Source organism: Anomalospiza imberbis, chromosome 1, assembly GCF_031753505.1.
Source record: "Anomalospiza imberbis isolate Cuckoo-Finch-1a 21T00152 chromosome 1, ASM3175350v1, whole genome shotgun sequence".
NCBI classification, from domain to species: domain Eukaryota; kingdom Metazoa; phylum Chordata; class Aves; order Passeriformes; family Viduidae; genus Anomalospiza; species Anomalospiza imberbis.
Window position 1 is genome coordinate 47,879,286 of NC_089681.1, and position 22,856 is coordinate 47,902,141.

At 39.8% G+C, this 22,856-nt stretch overlaps 1 protein-coding gene and 1 long non-coding RNA gene across 2 annotated transcripts in view; one reads left to right on the forward strand and one right to left on the reverse strand.

Moving 5' to 3' along the window:
* The window catches only part of GREB1L (GREB1 like retinoic acid receptor coactivator), a 132,556-nt gene that overhangs the window by 46,760 nt on the left and 62,940 nt on the right, over nucleotides 1–22,856 (reverse strand). The window contains 5 exon segments of the mRNA XM_068190944.1: nucleotides 1,886–2,008; nucleotides 3,931–4,107; nucleotides 6,829–7,005; nucleotides 14,057–14,254; nucleotides 14,519–14,678. Coding sequence (XP_068047045.1) covers nucleotides 1,886–2,008; nucleotides 3,931–4,107; nucleotides 6,829–7,005; nucleotides 14,057–14,254; nucleotides 14,519–14,675 — 832 coding nt within the window. The 5' untranslated portion in view covers nucleotides 14,676–14,678.
* Nucleotides 17,785–22,442, forward strand: LOC137474419 (uncharacterized). Its single transcript, XR_010999348.1, has 3 exons — nucleotides 17,785–18,121; nucleotides 19,175–19,245; nucleotides 22,030–22,442. It is a non-coding gene; the product is annotated as an uncharacterized lncRNA (long non-coding RNA).

The window sequence follows — 22,856 nt, forward strand, 5'->3', positions numbered from 1 at the left end:
AGAGGAGAGGAGAGGAGAGGAGAGGAGAGGAGAGGAGAGGAGAGGAGAGGAGAGGAGAGGAGAGAGAGGAGAGGAGAGGAGAGGAGAGGAGAGGAGGAGGAGAGGAGAGGAGAGGAGAGGAGAGGAGAGGAGAGGAGAGGAGAGGAGAGGAGAGGAGAGGAGAGAGGAGGAGAGGAGAGGAGAGGAGAGGAGAGGAGAGGAGAGGAGAGGAGAGGAGAGGAGAGGAGAGGAGAGGAGAGGAGAGGAGAGGAGAGGAGAGGAGAGGAGAGGAGAGGAGAGGGAGAGAAGAGTAGAGAGAGAAGAGAGAAGAGAAGAGAAGAGAAGAGAAGAGAAGAGAAGAGAAGAGAAGAGAAGAGAAAGAGAAGAGAAGAGAAGAGAAGAGAAGAGAAGAGAAGAGAAGAGGAAGAAGAGAAGAGAAGAGAAGAGAAGAGAAAAGAAAAGAAGAGCCCTCCATCATAGGTCACACGTCAGAATTTATGCCACTGAATAAAAGGTGCTCTCCCCCCTTCTCCCAATCACAGGGGATCCATGTGTATGTATGTGGCATTATCTTCGCTAGGAGATAACAGTAGAAGGAGATGAAAAGGTTTTGATGAGCATGACCTAGGAGTACAAACAGTGACACACAGAAACACCAAGCAGACTGAAAATGGCAGGGAGTGATAAGGAGAAAGCCATATATAAAAGGTGTATCTATTAACTTGGCAGATACAATAGAAGACAAAGCTGTGTAAATATTAGAATTCTTGTTGCTCCAAATAAACAGGTTCTCAGGCATCTGCTCAGTTCTCATGCCTGGATCTGGAAGCCAAGGGATCATGCAATGAAATGCAGATGTGTTTTAACCACACTATCATTTAATTTTACCCAAAGCCTAAAGAATTTAGCTCCCTCAACAGAGACAGGGGTAACCACCTGAGGGAAGTGTCTCTGAAATACTAATCAGTGATTATAATCTCATATGAATGCCCGTGTTCAGCTCATTTATTACTCCTTTTGACAAACTTTCTAGGTGTAAAAAGTATTTTAACCACCTTGCTTTCTATCTGCATTTCATAGTCCTTTAAAGAAACATGTGTTTTTGGACATTCATATCATTAATAACAATTAACAGGCCATTTTCTCTTGTTTTTAATTTTTCAAGAAATAGCACAAACACAAAAGCATACAACAGCATAGATGAAGCTGCAATAAAGCAATGTGGAAGAAAGCTCAAACAAAAGCGCTTTGTCTACTTGCAATAAATAAATAGATACATGATATTAAGATGCTGCTTCTTTGTCAGTCAATGTCTATTTGATTTTTATATGTTCTCCTTATTTAAGGATATCATTAATAGCTTTCTAGATTAGTTGTGAGAGACCTGTTAGGTCACATAACAAAAACCTACTGTATGCATATGGGGATGAAATTGCAATTCTGTGTACACCTTTGCGTGCAATAAAATTTAAATAAAAAAGGAAATTAGCAAGTAAATAAAATAACATCTGGTCTCCTCTCCCTAAAAGGAGATTATTCTCCTTTTTCAGACAAATAGCCTAGTTTATATACTAAGCAAACACTTCCCTACAAACATGTAATTGAATTTTTTTGAGATGCACAAAAAAAAATAATGAAACAAAGACAAGGAGGCACAGAATCAAATAAGTTAATCAAAAGATCATTTAATGCTTTTACATCAATTGTTGTTTTGAGACTAATCTAACCTTCAGCCTCACCTGGGTCTTAATCTTTGCCAAAGCAAATTCTGAAAGGCATCCTCTCCAGTGTAATCTACACATGGCTCAAGGTAAATACCCAGTTGTTTACAGCATCCCTGACCCACCAGTGTCTGATTTAACTTACCACCCCCAATGGTTATCTTTACAGCACTTTCAGCTCCTACCTGTCTGAGTGAACCCTGATTTGTATCCATTAGCTGATCCACCCTCTGGGGTCGTGGACGGTGACACCGAAGGATTTGGTTTAGCAGAGAGGCTAGCAGCAGATGATTGCCTGCTTCTACATTCTGCAAATGAAGCAGCTACAGTACATATTAACAAGGCCTCCTTCCAGCAGCTAAGTTCAGCAACATGGTGGCGAAAGGCGACAAAATGTTAAGAGCATGCACAGAGCACGTACAACAAACAGCAGCAAATGGCAGCATTCAACGAAAATACGGATTCGCAGTTTTGTCAACTTTGTCTTCTAATTAAGAAAACCTCCCTGGGGGCCACGCAGGGGGCCAGGCAAATACAGACCAGATGCTGCAAAATGGCAAGAGCCCTTAGATCGCAGCTTCCAAGAGATTTGAAGGATATGGTCATGTCCCAGAAAACACTCAGCGACTTCTGTGGCACAACCTGTATACAAACCATCACATGTTGCCCTTTAAAAGGAGAAATTGTGCTGAAACCCAGATTTTTAATATGCTTCCACAAACCTTCAGGGAGATCTCAGCGCTGTTAGTGTCTGTCTGGATGAAAACTGAGTTAAGGGAGGAGAAAGTCACCTTGAAAATCACATATTAATCCATTTTTAAAACTAAGATCTAATCAGGATTTGTTTTAAGAGAAGGGTTTAAATGTTTAAAAGCACTCTTCTTCTAATTAGACCTATAATGTAAGTGAAGAGTGAAAGGTTACCAGATGCATGGCAGCAATATGGGGATAGAACCCATCAAAGTAATGCCCATGAGGTTGACTTTTGGTTGATTTTCTAAACTTTCACGGGTGCTCAGAACGCTTGCAATTAGCATTTAACCAAAAGTGAAACCAGTATCTGATTCTTCCACATGTGCATTACTCCTGACTGCATTTACCAGGACACACACCAACTCCAACTGCATGAGCATCAGGGAGGGGTTTCAGAAAAAAGATTCCAGAAGTAAAATAAGGCTTCCTTTGTCTTTATTTGGAATTTCACTACCAAATTAAATATTTGTGTCATTTTTGTGAAAAAAGCTGTTGAAAAGCCACATGCACTTTAAAGTAGTAGTTAATTTTCCTTGTAACTGAGAAAAGCAGCTGAAACCAGGATCCTTTTGAACCACTGATACAAACTATAATCACTCATACAGCTCGGTGATAACCATCTCTTTCTGGTGTCATGCTGCTATTCACATGAGGATGTGACTCCTCAGATGTCTGTCAGTTCTCCTGCAGAGCTTCCCCTCTCCTCACATCAACTTTTTGGAGCAACAGGGACCAGATCGAACTCTGTCTTCACTGAGTGAGACCACAGATGAAAAGGTCAGGTAGTCTGCACATAAACCAACTTGGTAGACAGTGAGTGGGTAAACCACTCTGTCCTTGAGTCTTTGCATGGTTCTAGCTCCAAAAACCTGCATCCTCCAAAAAGAGACCCCATCACTAACTAGCCTTGGGGTCACAAATGTACCCTCTTGTAGCACATAATATCACACAGGCTGCTCTGGTAGAGGATAAGACCAAGTGTCAAACACTGCAAAAGGCAGGAACATCCAAGTCTTTTCTTTCCCTGAGATCAATGCCCTGAGCTTTCTTAATCTTACAGCATGCTAGCTATCCTCAGGCATGAGACAGATTGGATTGCACCTGCAAAGATGAATATCAGCAGAAAACCAATGCTGCAGCCCTGGCTGTGAGTCACCTTGCTTCAGGCACATTAAAGAATCAACAGACTGAGCAGCCTCTTTTCTTCTACCAAGATGACTGCACACTGCAAGATGGGAAGATCTAGGGCTGCCACCAAAAGCATGGGGAGATGAAAGAAAAGGGTTTACGATCACATGGTTATTATTAAGACTTTAACTTCTTTGGCAAAATCCAAACTTCAATGAAATCAGTGAGAATTCTCCCTTCAAGCAGTTGCTTTTGAATGCATACATTTTCAACAGCAACTTTCAATTTTTCATTCAACATCACCCCTAACAGCATAAAATACCCCTAATTGAACGGGCACCTTTATTACCTTTCCAGCAAATAAGGGGTCCCTTTGACAGTACACCTTGGGAGCTTCTTACTAGGTAGTACTTTAAGTGCTTCTGCTTCTTTGGCTGCGTGGTTAATTTCAGGTTGATATGATTGGAAAACTCTGTGAAGTACCGAAATCCTCTTTCTCCACAGCCTATACAATTCCCAGAAAATCCTGGAAGAACGAAGCAGAAGATACACAAACAGATTAAATGTCTTGTACTATCTGCTAGGAATAAGGCCATCTAAACCTACCTGCACATCCAGTTCCAGGGGACTGGAGGCCTCCAGCCAGCCAGCTTCTGTGGACACAGCACGCATGTGTCAGTCTTAGCACTTCTGAAATTCTGACATCTCTTTGGGCCATACTGAGTCATGCCAAAATCCTACCACCAATTTTCCATTCTACACAGTGCAGAGAAGAATAACTACTTGACAGGGGAGAACTATGTAGCCACACTAGGAAACTTCCATGAGGGAAAATAAAACAAAAAAAAACCCAAAAAAACCCCAAAAAAAACCAAAAAAAAAAACCAAAAAAAAAAAACTAAGCTGTTTTTTCTCTATTAAAAAACCATGGATTCCAAACTGCAGATATGTCTCTCAAAACAGTGGCTAATCCATTAGAGCAATTTCATATGAGTGAAATTAACATCAAATAAATTTTCCCTGAGGCTTCTTACACAAAATACTTTCCAAGTAAGCTGAACTTTACATCTTATAAGTCTTCAAAGCAATCACTTGACATTGAGATTTGCATGGTCAAAGTTAGGAGTGCTTCAAAATAGTTCAAAAAACTTACAACTTCTCAAGAAAGTAACAAATTTAGGGAAAAAGCTGTTTTTTCTGCAATGTTCCCAACAAGGTTTCACAGAAAGGAGTGAAATTTTGAGTTGAGGTCTGGAAGATATAATCCAGATTAAGTACTATAAGCAGCCTTGATTTCTAGTGTTATTCACAGCTATGTTAATGGGAATCTGGCATAATGATGACACCAGCCCAACATTTCATAGAACAAAGCACAAGGCATTTTCTGAAATGGGTCTGCCTTAAAATCTTTGTTGTTTGTATCAGCCCTCTATTATCTAATGCTGAACAATTAAGCCCTGTTGTCTTACTTGCCATGCCACTTATCTCTGAATTGCTTTCAACCCTTAATGAAACAGATTTTCTATGGAATATCAATGATGATTTATGCAAGTGTTAGCAGATTAATATTTAGTAGAAATGCTTTAGTTTTGTTTGTATTTTTTTTTCCATTTGCTAATCAGTTCAAGATCTGTAAGAGAATCAATTTTTTGTTCTTGCTACTATCGTTATTTTCCACAATGACAAACACCTTGGAGAATGCTGGTTCCTACACTCACGTGTCAGCCAAAATAACAGATTTATGACAAAGATATTCAGTGTTTTTGACAAATGCCTTATCCATAAAACTCTTAATAATTAGGCCATTGTCTTTAGCCTTACTGCGCCTCATTATCAGCTTGGACAAGGATGCCAAGATGCAAATTTCTTCATCCTGTTTTTCCTGGGACTCAATCATTTTTTCTCTACTCCCTTGCAGCCCACAGGGTCTACTGGTGCAACTCCACAGTTTTCAGAAAGAGTAACCAGGGTCTCTCAGAGCTACTGAGTCAGTTCTTTGCTCACAGGTGCCAGTTACAGAAGCCTCGAGGCACTTCAATACCTCAGCAATGCCAGAGGTGTGAGTCACCATGCTCATTAACAAAGGAGACCAGACATAATGGATGGATACAAAGCTGGGATGGGGTGGGCAGGCTTACCAAGACAAGCAGTACCACATTTAATCAGGTTTAAACATCATCTGCCTATCAGCTCTTACTGGTCAACTCCTGACACTTCCCCTGCTTAGCAAGGGAGAAGCTCCTCTGAATCCTGAAGTGTACCCTGTTATCCCAAATCCCCAGTGATACCCAGTGAAGGCACATCACACCACAGCCTCTAACTCAGGCCAGGTGCATTTCTGCCTTAGGCCCAAAGGTTTACTGTGTATGGATTTATCAAATGGATTTAATAGAGAGGTAATGTTAAAGCAAAAAACAGAGCTGTTTCCAATAGTTACACAAAATACTGCTGGTCTGGACCAGAATTTGAGCAGTGCAGTTAAATCAGGGTATTTATCCTTTGTTGTAATTTCTTTCCTGTTGAAAGGTCTTTCTGGATATATCCTAGGCATAACAATGACTGGAGGGAGAAATGAGAGAGTAAATTCAAAACAGGCTAAAGGAGTCAAAATACATTAAATCACTTCTACTAGCTTGTTAAAATGTGTACCAGTAGTGACCTAGGCAGGAAATCTAGGTGTAATAGGCCTGTCTTCAATTACCAAGAGGCATTGTTGTACTAAAATCTTAAACTTCATAAACGTAACAGATTATGACGTAATTGGGAAAGGCCGGGCAGGGTGTCCCTATGTATTGGGAAGCAAACTGCTTCCAGAACTGCTACTGAGAACAATGATCCTGGTGAAGCCAAGAGCAGAAATCATCCCTAATAAAATTTTTAAAAAATTAAATTACATAGTTCATCTTCAGTACTTGCATGAGCATATTTCTTCTTAAATGAAAATGCTGTAAGCTCCAGCTAAGATAAAGAGTATATGGATAGCTCACATTTAGAAGGCCAGGGCTGCAATTGACTTCTGCCCACACAGAAATCTAGGAGATTCAATTGTGATTAATTGTGGAATCAGGGACTTGTTTTGTAATGGGCTTTTAAAGCAGGGTCATCTACAAATTTGATCTAATGAAGCCAGTCCTCTCCTCAACATATTTCTAATAGAAGGTTATTAGCTGAAATGACATTAGATAATTTTCAACTGGCTTATTTTTTCTCTGAATTATTATGGCACAAAGGAAAAAAGATCTCTTACCTAAAAGTGCATTTTTTCCATGATCATCTGGCAAAAACCTCTTGTCAACAGCGCAGACTAGAATGTGCTCAGGAAGGTTGGGAGATTTGGCTCCTACTAACAGGAAGCCTGCTGGGATATCAATTTGCTCCATGCACAGAGATACTAACCGTAAATCCTTGCCTGCTTGACAAAAACCTACAAAACAAAGCAAAACAAATGATAACTCTTCAGAAGAATTCATTTAATTTTCTTTGTTTTATCACTTGCAAAAGCAAATGGGCTTCACAACTCGATGATGTAACTGGAGTTTTAATATATCCTTTTTAAGGGAAGTAGAGGAAATTGAGATGCATCTCACCAGAACCACTAGCTGATAGTTTCAGAGGCAATAGATAACATTATTTTAAATATGCTGAACATCTACAGGCACAAAAGAAATTTAAGCATCCAAACATTAGACATCAAATGGCTCTGAAACCAAATTTTTCAAAACCAATCAAAATAAGAGGATAAACTTGTGATTCAGTGACAGAAAACAGCTCTTAAAACATACCAAAGATTATTTTTTCTTTGCCAAACTTTAGTTTACAGTTTTTTCAAGAGAAACTATTTTGTCTTGGTTGCTTGTAGAAGGCTAGCATGGATACACAAACACCATTAAGTAATGCAAAAGAACGATAGAAATTGATGACTGAAGTTTAGTAGTGGCTACTAAAAATCATTTTATTGCATTAAAAAATTAACTATCTAATTTTTAAATTCTCTAGACATATTAGAAATTCCATGAAATAAATAATTCACTAGTTTTAGACATGTGAATCATGTTTTCGCTAGGTCTCCAGCTGAGTTTCTTGAAGTCTCAGTGGACTGCATGACTCTCAAGTGCCCAGTTAAGTTTTTTTCCCCACTCAAATACACATATGCCCACAAAATAAGGACATAACATTGCCTCTTGGGCTTCTAATCAATGTAGAGCTAAAGCAGCAGAAGTAGGCAAAAATGGGGACCTGAGAGCGTTTCTGCTGTTCTATGCCCTGCAGTGAGCAGGTAGCAGGCTGAGTCACACAAAAAGCATAGCAAGGCAACCCAGAGCAGTGTCCAGGCTAAATAAACAATAAATAAATAAAGAAAATCATAATCACCAAGATTACTGTTAAATTTAAAATTACTGCAATAGCTATTAATACCTATTACTTACACTTGATTTAAAATATTATTCACGAAAATATTATTCATTGTCACAGAAATTTTAAGGAAGAAAAAAAAATCCTGGAGAAAGACCTTGTGTAAGCATCTGGTAAAAAAAATGTGATCACAGCTTAACCAAAAGCCACCTCAGCCATTATTGATATGTATATCTGTGCTCTTAGCTCCTGGGCCAAAACCTTTAGCAACTTCAGCAAAAATTAGGGAAGTTAATGGGTTTTGGTTTTATCTCAGAATTGTAGCAGGCACAGAGCAAGTACAAAGTGAATACACAGAATCAGCTTGCATGAATTTCCTCACAAGCAGCAGCTTGCTGAAAACAGGGTCCAATGCAGGTTCAGTCTTGTGCCTACAGTCGCAATCTGCTAAACCAGTTCTGGGCTGAACGGTTTCTTCAGTTCTTCAATCAGCTCAGTTCCAGCAGCAGCTCATGGAAAGCTAGCTTGGATTCACCCCTCACACACACCTTTTTCCAGGCAATGAATTGGAATGAACCACCTGAAGTTTTCATGTATGAATCAGTGGATTATATGAACAACTTACCAATAAAAACTTATGTATGTTTTAGGAGAGAAGTATTAAATCTGCATATTTAAAATACAATTACTTCTTTTCTGATAAGGTGCCATTTGATTTTAATCTGTTAAACTCTTCTTAAGGCATGTTCTCTAAAAACATATTGATCATAGTCAAATAGAAAGTCAGGTACCAGGTTAAGTATTATCTAGACTTTTTGATGTAATTTAGAAAGAAACAGTCACAGATAAACCCAGGGGAAAGTCCCTTACATTCAAAATAAAATTTGCTTATTCAAATGTTTATGTCACTTGGGTATTAAGTCCAAAATTTTCAAAACTGACCTTAAATATATAGGCATTCAGTGAAATCTGAGTAGTTGACATGCTTAGAAAATACCACTTTACATCTAGATTTAAAACAGAAAAACTACCCACTGCTGACAATGCGGGCAAACAGGAAATCTGTAGATAAGGATTATGAAACAGCAAGTGCAGTAAGATTTCAACAGAGATTTAAACCTGTGCTATTACACAATTAGCTTCCAGCCCAGTCTCTACCTAAAATGTTCCGGAAATGCCCAGAAGCACAAATAGTGCCCAACAGGAGGTTTTTGAAGGAATTGCTAGCAATAGCAATACTAGCACAAGCAAGGTTGTCAGTGTTGTGTGACAACACAGACTTGCTTTCTGAAGGAGCACACAACATTGAGAAGGGTGAATATCACATGGGAAGTTTTGAGCTCCTTGGAGTGCTTGAGAGTTTTGATGTCCCAGTGAAGTGAAGCAGTTCTCCACAACATCTGAGGTGAAAGGAAAGACTCAGCTTTATCTGGGCTACGAGCAAAACAACTTCAGCTACGCTTTAAGCACCTGTGTGTCACCATTCTGCATCAGTCTCCAAGGGAGAAGCTACAGGAGAGCCCTAAGAAAAAAACACCTTAACAAGTTTACAGGCACAATTCAGTAACAGCCTGCTGCCATGGGAACAGCAGGTTCTTAGCTGAGAGGCTGTAGATCTTAATATACTTAATATTTCCCATCATTTAGGATATGTAGGACTGGACCGTAGAAATGCTGCATCCTACTGAATCTGCAAACAATATCTACGATTTACCCCCGGTATTTTCTCTTACTTAGCCAGTGCTCCCAGACCCCTTGTATGCTCCCCGTTCTCCCTCCTTTCACAATCTCCTTTGGCATCCTCCTCGGCTTTGGCTGGCGACATCTCTGCATCAGAGAGGTATGCATGTGCAGACTGGCTGACCAGCACATGCCTCTGTGATGTTCAGCCTGTGAGAGAGCCATAATTACTTTGCTGCCCTGGGGTACTTAAGTTTGGGGACACCGATGTCATCCAACCAGCTCCCGAAGTTCACAAATCTTGCTGGAATTATATCACTACCTTTATAATCTCTACCCCTCTACCAGAAACGGCAGAAAGCAGCCACCAGCTCAGAGCTCACAGGCGACTGCCAAAACCTCGTTTTCTGAGGTGGTGAGATAAATAAACAGGGCTGACACCAAATGGTTTCCTCTGGCTCCCCTTCTGAGAGGGAAAGGGATCCCGATGGGTGGGCAGGGAGAGAGGCAGCACAGACAGACCCTCAGAGCCTCCATGAACTTTTCTCTTGCTCACTGAACCGCTGCCACAGGAGAAGCAGGGAGGGCTGCAGAGCCTGCCCAGGTACAGCCGGGATTTACTTCCACCAGGAGATATGGAGAGGATGCAAATCTGCTCCTGTGCAGTAAAAGGTTTGAATTTTCCTTCAAAGACATGCAGATGGTATACTTCAAGAGCCCTTCATTATCTTTCTTTCTCTTGACTTTTAGGGCTGAAAAGCACTCTTTTAAGTTTCTGCTGCTTTTTGAAACTGAATGAGGATGTTCCACCCAAAACCACATTGATTTGGAAGCAAGTAACTGACTGTGGGGAGATGAAGGGGGGATTAACCCTCTCCCTGTTACATTGTCTTTTTCTAACTAGCAAGCACCACAGAGACCCCAACCTTATTTTCTTTTCTGTTTTGCATGATTTTTGCATTGGTAATTAATTACCTGTTAGAAATAATAATTTCCACATTAGGAAAGACAAGACATAATGTCTCCGTACTAGAGGAACTTGTGCTGTTAATGTCTAAGACTTAGAACATTTCAAATCCATTTACATTTCATAGCTATTCATTTATAACTGTGCTGGCACCTACATTTCTATGTCAAACAGCGGTAAAACATTTCCTCTAAAGAAGAAAGAATGGCACTTTAATTTATTTGTGTACCTTTTACGAAAATCTAAGTACAAAGAGACGAAAATACAAGTCAGTAAACCAAATCAGCTTCTCCTTGTGAAATCTTTTATCGACATGTAATTATAAAAAGCAAAAGTCCAAAGCTGAGCTGCTGAACTACTAGAAAAACCAAACAAACAACATGTTCTCAAAACATGTTCTCATGTTTCAAAAAAGGAGCAAGCACTTATACTTCGATTAAAGATTTGCAAACACCAGGAGTAGTCATCAAAAAATTAAAATATTAACAGCTTTTACAGACATCTGCATTTCTTTGAAAGAAAATTCACTAGTTTTTGCTTCTGAGAAGCACATTTGCATTCTCCAACCTTACTTCATTTAAAGTAACCCAGTCTCATCTTCCTGAAAATGTATCCCCACCGCTGTCGACGACTACAAGTGCTAGAATCTTCTTAAAAACGAAATTTATATCTGTCTTCCCTTTCCCCACTGTAAGAAGAAGTAGTTTCCATGTGGGGCACCAGCCCCTTGTTGCACTGTAATAAATGGAGTATTTGCATAAGGAATTAGCTTCCAGGGATTACATATGAATTAGGGGTCACTGTCACTCGCTATTGTAACCTCACAGTAACTGATCAGGTGTTAAGTACCTGCTTACCTAATTACTTCTGAAACTACCTTGCCCTTTCTTTAAGCATCAGGTAAATTGAGGATTTGCTAACAAAAGAAAGGTGATACTATTGTGTTTCCCACAGATTGCATAGAATGTTATTCCACAAATTAGAAGCAGCCTCTTTTAAAGCTACAGCAAGCAAGCGGTTCAGAACAGCTTCTTGATAATGCAAGAATTTTGCTGGCTATTTGAGGTACCCGTATAAAAACAAATAAATTATTTTTCTTGAAACCCTATTTTCATGGAAATTTTAGTTACAGAAATTGTGTTGAGCAGGAAAAAACCAAAAACAAACCACCAAAGGCCCTGAAAATAAGTGAATTACTTTCATGACTAATAGCAAGGCTCAGTGGCAAATACAGTTGCTCTTTCCAATGGGCTAAGAAGAGAGTTAAAACATCTAATACTAGCTGAGAAAGAATCTCCAACAAACTCACTTGTGAGGCATTTATTTTTTTTAACTGACAACTAAAGGCATTAAGATCTACCCATGTGACTGACAAATGCATCTGAATAAAAGAACAAGTCACCACAGAAAATAATATGATGGTTATGGCACACATCCTGAATTCAGGAAAAGCAAACAGCACAAATACCTTAAAGGGAAAAAGATTTCATCCCACCTGATCCAAAAGGTGGGAAACAGGTTTTACAGCAAGCAGAGCTATGAACTGCAGGCTCTAGTACCAATATTTTGCTCATGGATAAGCGACTGAATACACGCTTAGTTTAAAGTATTCAAATACAGTGAGTGGTCTACCAGTATTGTTTAACATCTTCATAATGTTATTTACCTTTGCAATTAAAAAGTAAGATAAGGGATGCAAACAATGGCAGTGATCCTGTCTTACATCTCTGGAAGGCATACTCATGAGATGAAAGATGAGCTATCAGATTAATATCTTGTTGAGATATGGTCTGCAGTACCAATGTTTGGGAACCAGGGCATTTTAAACAATTATGTAAAACTGTCCTAATAGAGGACCAGAAGTATTTGGAAAAAAAAACTGTTGTCCTTTCCTTTTCCAGATACAAAACCACTGCTCTCATAAATCGGTTCCTTGAGAACATCTGAAAGTAAGTCAGATTTTGTAAACCCAGAATAGTAAACTTAAAAATGAGTAATGAACAACCCTAAAATTCTGCTGCTGTAACACACAAAACTTTCTTCTCGAGTGCTTTGATCATAAAAGCCTTATAGATAAACATCAAAACACAAAACTACCCCTGAAAGGTAAATTTTTCCCAGGACATACTAAGTTTAATATTACATACATATAATATGTGAAGTGAAAAAGGTACTGCTCCTGCTCTCCACAGATTTTGCAGACTTTACTGATACTTGTCCTCAACTGAGAACACTTTCCTAGGAATACATCGGTTTATAATTTCTCCTTCCCGCCTCCTGCAAATTTACAAGCCTTCAAAGAACAGAAAACCACACTTTTGTGTGAATAACGAATTCTCCCAACAATATTCCCCATTTTTTCACAGTAGCCAGCCAGCCCTTCTGTTCTTTGTGCTACAGGGAAGGGGCAGCATGCTGTTACAGAGGGTAAACATGCTCCTGTGAGCTGCATTTGGAAGTGGAAAAGGCAAAGATGACAACACATGCCACTAACGCCCACCCCCAGAAGTGTCAAAGAATTACCAGCAATTGGTCCTTACTTCTATCACTTCATATAACCAGATACTTCAGTAAAGTGCCAAATCATTTCACAAATTATAGCTTTTGATGAACTGTGCACAAGGAATTTCATGATTCAGGGGGATATTGAATAAAATGTCAAAAAGGGCATTTGGACCTGGTGGGAACAGTTCTTGTTTTCAGGTGTCTGAAGTCAGCAAGGAGATGTTTTAACAAGAAGCACATCTAATAACTATGAGTAGATCTTCTTTTTTTAAGGAAGTTAAACCTTCAGAATAGAACAATTTTGGGATAAGATGAACCAGTCATATCAATTTATCTTAGGCCAAGTAGGTACATGCATAATTACCTGGGTCTATCTTTAACACACTTAAACCCAAAAAATATAGTATGGTCAACAATTTTGCTCATCTTGGGCAACAACAAATCAGGACAGCTCAGGGTAAGGAAGCAATGGCCAGCAGGCACACAGGGAGGACAAAACAGGCAAGCTTCCACTACCAACCTTGTTATCACCTCAGCAGCAGAAAGTACACTCAGTGTCCTCCCCATTTTCTTTCTCCAAACTCTTCCTTCTACCCATGGAAGCAACTAAATCTGGCTTTGCCAATGTTTCCAGAATCATTCAGGGATAGATTGAGAACAAGCCATCCTGATGCCAACTCAGATAACCTCTTTGAGGACAGCGAATGTTTGTGAAAAGCACAGACAAAAAAGGGCTTTCAGAAACTAATGACATGCCACAGCCAGCCCTCAACGCTGCTTTCAAATGATACATTAAACTTTACGTTCTCAAAGAAGTCCTTCTAATCAGTATTTTGTCAGATCTATGGCTTTGACTATAAACTGTATCTTCAGACTTCCTAGCTAAGGAATTTGTAACTGCAGAGAATGCACATTATCATTAGAATCATAGAGTAGTGAAGATCATACAGTACAAAAAAAGGATACCAACCATCAGTAGTGCAAGACCCTTCTGGGGCAGGTTTTTGCGAGTATGGGATTGGTGGACTACTTGAATCTGACATGTCTTCATCCTCTTCTTCATCTTCCATTTCATTAACAGTTTGGTTGGTAGTAAAGTCCAGGTTTCCATTTTGTGAATAGCGATGTACTAGCTCTTTATCCAACTCTTCTACCTTTGGCTTCACATCTGAAGAATAAAAATAGAAAAAAAAATATAGTAAAAATAAAAATAACCTAGAGAATTAAACTTTACAACAGTATCTCCTTTTAAAATAACCAGTATGCCATTCTTTCCCCTTAATGATGCCCAAGATTCAGATTTTGTCACACAATGAACTGCTGTGCAGTTCCTGCTTTTTTTTTTTTTTTTTTTTTTTTTTTTAAATAAAACACACCCCACCCTTTTCACACACAGAAAAACAACTGAATTGTGCCATACTTTCATGGTTACCTTCCGGCAAGAAAGGAGGCTGGTCAGGATCCAGGTACAGCTGTGAGAAGATTGGCCGTGGGACAACGCTGCTACATCTCAGAGAAGCTTCTATGGAATTATGAAGAGCTTCTTCGAAACGGGCAGATTTTAATTGCCCTGCATATGAATTCCCCATGATCTAAAAACACAAAGGAAACAGCTGAAAAGGGGATGGGAATGTCCATGCACAGAGAATTTACAAATGAAGACAGAGATCTTACTATCATGCATGACAGGGATATAAAGTTAGCAAGAAAATATGCCGTGCAAACAACATCTCTGACTAGCACTACACATCCACATTTCTCTCTCAATCTGGCAGACTGCATCCTTCTGTTCCACTAAGGTTTTAGCACATCTCCAACACACTGCTCTGTGTCTTCTGAGTACACAGCCTCTCAACAGCCTCAAAAACTTGCCTGGTATTAAAAAAAATAATGGAGGATAGATAAAATCGTTATAATTTGGGTTTTTTTAGGATGTTCAGGGTAGAATACAGAAAGGTACATAACAAAAAAAAAAAAAATCAAGTTGAGCTTCATCAGTTTTTGCCAAAGAGCATGTTTACACCATTTTCTCTTGTCAGTATGCCATTATTTGGATAAAAACATTACACACAGACATCCAGTAACTTGAATTTTTGCTCTTGCTCATATTGGAAGGTCAGTTTCTCTGTCTTTTCAGAATCTCTTCACCTCCTGTCTTCAATGTAATATTACGATTTACATGTAGTCTGACCTATCAAAGGATCTAATTATAACAAAAGGTATATATAAAAAAGAGAGAAATAAGTAACTTCTAAACCAGATGCAGCAAATGCAGTAAAATGTCTTTATTTGAAGTTATGCTTTACACATAAATATTTCTGTTGATATCGATGATGAACGTAGGAACTTAATTAAATAATCAAGCACAAACAGACCTGTAGATCATTTCTTCTTGCATGGCATCACACAGCCCAAACACTGTTATACTTGTGCACCCAGCACTGGGATACAGACACTCAAATTTAAACATTTAGTAAAAGGGTTGCATGGAAGGTTTTAAAATAAGCTAAGAGAGACTCACTGAAATATGAAATTTTCCACTTTGCTAGATCATTATACCAAATGACATTTGTTTCAAAGAAACAGCAGTATAAAATTTCCCAACATTCAGAACACAAGACTGAACTTTTAGAGAGATTTATTTCAACTGAGAAAAGTTTTCCCCAGTTAAATCAACATACAGAAAAGTATAAAACCTTATAACATTATCTTTGTATTTCCCCTCACTAGATGTCACCTAGCCCTACACACAGGAAGAGACCTCGGTCAAGAAGATAAGTTGGCATTTTGAAAACCTGTAGTTCCACTCCTGCTTTATCACTGGGTTGCTCAAGGTCCTCAGGGCCACCTGTAAAAGGGCACTAATCATGACAGCCACTTCCAGCAGCCTTTGAGGTCTGCTGGTGTAAACAAATATCTAAGAGCTAATTATTACTACACTACTGGATACACAGGTGTGAAACAAATCAAATTATTCACCTCTAACCTGGGAGAGAGGGTCAGTTCCCTGTTCAGAGTCTTTATGTAGCTTTGGGAAAATAATTCCCCATCTCTGATTTAGACTGGCTTTTAATAAATTTTGTGGCAACTACAATTCTCCACCCCAACCAGAGACAATACCAGATAAAAAACGATATCTTAACCTGACACATTCTGCTACTTCAGCAGTGAAATACCTAAGATATGTAAATTCTCTTTTCCCTTCGATATGTTTTCACTAAATTTGGAAATGGTAATGACTGTGTACAAACACACAGCTACAAAGTGTGTTAGGGTAAAAACTACATTGAAGCAGTATTAAGGCTGCAGTTAAGCTAAAGCCTGTCAGGTGCCTTTGAAAAAGAGAATTGACGGAAATCGGCTAAGTGACTGAAATACTTATTTTACTGAAACCAGTGATGATACTTCCATAAATATAAGTGAAATCAGCACAGACTATTATTAAATTTCCTGCAATAAAATTTTATTTCTGTGCTATTTATGTCAGTTATGATGTGCTCAAGGTAAGATTTCAGGAATGTATTCAAATTAAAAGACTTTGGTTAAAACACCAAAATCCAAATAAATCAACCTTGATGAATCAGAAAATTTGCAATTCTCACAGCACAACATCTGCGTGAAGTCTGTTCATTCTCCATGTTTTCTACGGCCTACCTGCTGTATAAAATCTATTACAACTATTTTAATTTTTATGGGAAGCTATTAATAAAGCATAGGACACACACAGCAAAAATGCTGGCAATTTGATTTGCTTCCCTGGCATCTATACAAGGACACTTGCCTGTGGATGGAGATTGTCACAGATTTACCAGAGAAATGGTTAATGGTTAATGTTACCAGAGGATGTTTCCAGCTTGCCAAGAGAAAACAAGCTTGTTGGTGGAAATGCCCAGTTAAGAAAAGCTCGGGAGCACGGCTTGTGTGAGGTCTGGTCCCTGCAGCGTGGAAGCAGAGCAGGAGGAAGGCGTGCCAGGGATGTGCCTAGGCAAGAGGGCAGGCAGAGGTGTCGGGCAAGGGCGGCCGCGGGTCCTGCTGGGCTGCGCCCGAGGAAGCTGGGAGCCCTGGAGAACAGCATGGGGCAGGTGATGGCCTAACACTGCCTGAGGCCATTAGGGCAGCTGGGCCTCATTTGGAGTTCAATAGAGCTGGGGAGGGGAGAGCAGGGGCTTTTCCTTCTGCAGGGGAGAGGAGGTGGCAAGACCCTCCAGCAGTGAGCTACTGCCGGGTTCAGGCTGTGCTTGATCCAGCCTCCCCGAAAGCCAGGAGCACCAATTCAAGGGAGTAACTCCTTAGTGTGCCGGCACTTGATTCTACGCCTAAATGCCTGGTGCAATTAGGAAATGGTTCATTTTCCTCCTCACAGTGTAAATGGGAGCACACCTCAGCAGCGGCAGAGGAGAAGCAGAACGTGCTTTAAATGGACTCCAGTGTGCTGAGGGGGCTTGAGGAGGCAGCAGAGCCTGGAGGAAAAATAAATTGATGGAATTTAAAGGGAGGCAAAAAAACCAAAAACAAACCAAACCACCACAACCAAAGAACATTTCTCTGATTAAGACATGTATCTGCCATATCTGCATTTAAATATGACCAAAGCCAATGATTTAATATAACTAAATTAATGTTCATTGTTCAAAAGTTACCCTAATAATATGTCTATCATTCATATATGAGGTCATTTGGTAAAAAAAAAAAAAAAAACAACCAAACCAACCCCTCTTGCTTTTCATAGTGAAATTAAGATAAGGTTTTCTTAAAATTCTGCCCATCTGATGCATCAGTGAGCTCGGGAGGATGTGGGTAAGACATTCCATTGTTGAGTTCATCTGAGCCGATCTGACACAGTGCCTGAGAAAACAGAGCTGGACTTGACTCAGGAGCTCCTCCCTGATCTCACAAACCTATTTTTATGCTGCTGACTCCAGCACATCAGGGCTCAACCTCGTGTCCATTGTTCCACACCCAGCAACACGGCATGGAACTCTGCTGGAGCCTTACCTGCGTGCACCAAGAGGTTTCCAGGAGGTTTGATGAGAGGGTGAATAATCACTTCCATATCTACATGCACACTAATTGTAGCTAACTCAGCACAGAACTGGTTAGATTCCTGGCAATGAGCAATCTGCACATCTCCAATTCAGCATTCCAGCCCTCACCTTTCCTTTTACCTGCGCCACTGGATGGATGCTAGTGTAATTCTTAAGTTGCCTACTTCTCTTGGCAACCTTTTGAGGTCTGTTTTGGATTGAACTCTACAGAACGTTAGTATGTGCAAAGTGTATGTATATTTAGCTGCTATACTTTTTCCTTCTCCACCACCCTACCAACGAAGAAGATTCAATTTGGCAACACTCCTAAGGTTTCCCCTCTACCTCAACAACTTTCCCGCTGTACACAGATGAATTTTATTTAATTTCCTTAAAACTTACTACAGGGATTAGAGGACATTATCAAAATTGAATAATTTCAAAATTAAATCTGAAAAAAAACATGAAATAATAGGGGAATTTCCTAAAATTTAGATCACCCCCACCTCCAGGCTCTATCGCTCTCAGCGTTCTTCTCTGAAAAGATTCAGATACTAAGGAACCACCCAACACATCTCCATTGCTGCTGTGCTTCTTCAAAGCAAATTTCCTAAACACACTTCAAATCTTCTTTGCAGTGGCCCATCACTGAACTAGAGGATTAACCATTAGATTTGCTGGAGTGAGAACTGCCTTAAAACAGAGCTGGAAGGCAGCCCTCACATTTCCATCTGTCTCCTTACAAAGACACATGAACAAGGCAATCGTGAAATTCCTGTAACCTGACCAGAGGTAAAGAAGGATTATTGCTATAGCTTTAAATAAAACAATTAATATGGGCATTCATTGTGGAAAGCAAAACTACAATTACCATGAGCTTCTATCAAAGCAGACAGAAATGGAAATAGCAAAACTTCAAAGAGAATTGATTTTAACACTGCATCACTTCACTGTGTGGTGAAGGACTCAGGGAAATTCTAATCCCACTTTCAAACCCAGAAGCTGAATTTACAGAAAGGCCTTGTCAATTCAAGCAAATAATCTTGTTCCATGTGGTCACCCAGGTTTCAAAAGATCTGTGCAGAAACATGACATGGGATGTTTGAGAAAAACCAGAGCCCAGGTCCAGCAGTGTGTAAGTACAGTAAACACTACCCACTTTTAGATAGAAAAAAAGGTGACTATGCTTCTTTACATTTAAAAAAAAAAAAAAGGTCACCTCTGAAAAGTGGATCATGACTCAATAACTCTTGGGAGCCAAAATGCACATTGAGTTGAAGGCTCTGCTAGTAAAAATATAATCAGATCATTCAGTACACCAGATACCACATATTTGGCCTCCAGGTGGGTCATGACCCCAGGGACTTTAAAGGAGAGGAACCGAACTGGAGGATGAGGGAGGGGGTGAGTGTTGTTGTTATGGCTTAAAGCAATTTCACAATTACCTGATAGCGAATGATGAATCTGATGCAAACACCCTCCATTAAGTCAGCTCTATCAAGTCCTTACTTTGTGTTTAACCTAATAATGTAATTGTGTTCTCCAAAACACATAATCTGGCTTCTGATCTGGCCTACCCCACAAAGAAGTTTCTCTTCAAAGGAAAAGAAAGCAAGTTCCTCCACAAAGGCATTGCCAGGCCCAGCACAGCTTCTGTATCTCAAAGGGTTATCTCAGGCAAAGAGAGACCAGGCATCTATTTGTGCTGCAGAATAACTGAACTGGTTGTTTCAGGTACAGCTAGTGTTTTTTGATTGTTTACATCATTCTTAGTCATTTTCTGGGAGTATTATTTTTCCCATTAGAGCATCACTAGGATGTACCCTCTGAACATGCATACAGCAGAAAGAATGTCAGGTAGTAATGACAATAACAAATATAAACACTCACTAAAAGTGCAGACTTGAAAGTCAAAAGTCTAGGTACAGCATCGACTGTGGCATTCAGTGGGGAAGACTTAGGTGTGACTCAAAACAAGACTGTAAAGTGGAGTAGAAGCCTTACTTCATAACCACTGTAAGACCTCTTTTTTCCCCCCTAACAGCCTTTTCAAGGTCTTGAGATTCTCACCCTGTTTTGTCTTCATTAGGGATATTCAAACTCAACTGTTTGAGAGCTTACAATCTTATGTAGCAAGTGACAGATAACTCATTCACAATGTCTTTCAAGAAAACTTAATTATTAGTTTGGATTTACCCTATTTACAGTGCAGTTTCCTCTCATTTTTATTTTTCATTTTATTTTTAAGAAAATATTGTTTGCATCCAATACCATTTAGAATCTCCTCTTTCAGTCTAATGTTGCCACTACTGTGTGAAAGTAATGGGAAGGATCAAGAACACATATTTTTTCCTGACGAGGTTATTTCTCTTATTGCTTGATGAATGGTATCTGTACTTGGGGTATTGCATCAGATTATCTGGGATTTGGACAATTCCTTGGATAGAGACAGAAAAATGCATATATTACAGAGCCACATGCAGGATGGTGGAAGAGGGCAGCTGTTTCCCCACAACATCAAACAGAAAGCAAATCACAAGTGGTCTTAATATGGAGGCTGCTATGCCCTTACTGCTCCATCCCTTCCAAACCAAGACTTTTCCTACAGGCCTCAGAAACAGCTCACAAAACAATAAACATACTAAAGGTAAAATTAACACCTGGATGCAGGATGGTGTTACTAAGTTGAACTTACATGAATAAAGGTATCAACTTCAAATCACCCCCAAGTGATTTAAAGCAAAAATTAGGTCTGAATTGCAGTTTTAGAAATTTGGTGACCTGGGAGTTTTCAGCTTCACAGAATAAACCAGCAGTGATGTAACACTGAGCCTGGCAAAGGAAAACCACCAAAAAATAGCAACTGAAACACCATCTCATCCCTTTTACCTCAAGTTTGAAATGTTTCTTTAGTTCTTTTTAATGGTGTTATCCACTGAGCTGTGCACTCAAAGAGCAGTTTACAACCACCATCAAACACAGAATACACTGAGAGGCACAATGGTACAGAAGTCACTGCAAGCTGACCTCAAGTTTTACAAAATGGCACTGGCTTTACTATTCCCTAGGTTATGGAAAAAAAATACTGTATCCTAGATAGGTTAAACTCTTACAGCACAGTGAGAGGAAAACTGGTGCAGCCAGTGCACCAACACATTCCTCTAGTGAGGACTGAGGTGATTTAAGATTGAGCATGTTCCAAGCTTCATTTGATGTGATTTCCTCAAGAAACAGATGCAATAAGCAGATGAAGGAAAACATATAAAAGTTTTCAGGAGTTAATTATGTGGATTTGGCCTACTCTGATTGCAAAGCTTTTGGAGTCCTTTCAAATTATGTTATGAAATGGGCAGACAAGTTACTGTGGAGGTTTTGTAGGGTTTTCTATATAAATTAGTAGAAGATGGAGCAAATCCTTCCTTTTATGCTGCAGGGACTTTTCACAGCATACATAGGAAAAGGAACATTACTATGCACCCTTAACAAAAGGGATACACTTCTCTTTCAATAGAAAAACCTTCAGGTGGGAAAAAAAGGGTTATCAACCTACAAACATTGCTTTTGATTTTGAAGTTTAGGTATTGTTAAAAGATTTCATTACTTTAAAAGGAGTATATGCTCACACAGTCTTGGCAGGGATGGCACAAATAAATCACCAAGGAGCAGTTTTGAAAACCTCAGCCTGCTTCCTTAAAACATGCATGCTACTACACAGCTTTCCCCACTTATGTTTTCTGTCCTAAATCAACAGGACTATTAACCACATTATTAATGTCAGTTCAGTACAACCAAATCAGCAACGATGCTTAATCCTAGCTATAGAATCAAGGCATATTTTTGCTGTGTAATTTTGATTTTGCAATTAGTTGCAGACATGAATTACAATTTATTCTTCTAATAACCTGGCGTGTTCACATAGTCAGACAGTTACGTTTTAATCACCTCTGTGCCCAACAAGATCGTGGAGCAGATCCTCCTGGAAACTATGCTAAAGCACATGGAAAATAAGGAGGTGACTGGTGACAACCAACACAGCTTCACTAAGGAAAATTGTGCTGAAAATCTGGTAATATTCTACAATGGGGTGAGAGTGGTGGGAAGGGATCCCATGCGTAAGGATCTGACAGGCTTGAGAAGTGGTCCCATGAAAATGTCATGAAGGTCCTGCACATGGGTTGGGACAACCCCAGGCCTAAATACAGGCTGGATGGGGAATGGATTGAGAGCAGTCCTGAGGAGAAGGACTTGGGGGTGTTGGCTGACAAGAAGAGCAAAACGACCCAGCCATGTGCACTTGCAGCCCAGAAGGCCAACCACATCCTGCTACGTCAAAAGCAGGCCAAGGGAGGTGATTCTGCCCCTCTGCTCTGGTGAGACCCCATCTGCAGGGCTGCATCCATCTCTGGGGTCTCCCTCATACTAAGAATGATGTAAACCTGCTGGAGCAGGTCCAGAGGAGGGCCATGAATATGATTAGATGGCTGGAGCACCTCTTCTGTGAGAAGAGGCTGTAAGAGTTTAGGCTGTTCAGCCGGAGAAGAGAAAGCTCCAGGCAGACCTCCAGTGCCTAGGAGAAAGCTGGAGAGGGACTTCTGACAAGGGCAAGGAGTAATAGAACAAGGGGAAATGGCTTTAAGCTGGAAGAAGAGAGATTTACAGTACATATTAGGAAGAAATTCTTCACTGGTGGTGAGGCTCTGGGGTTGGAAATAGATGGTCTTGAAGGTCCCTTCCAACTCAACCCAT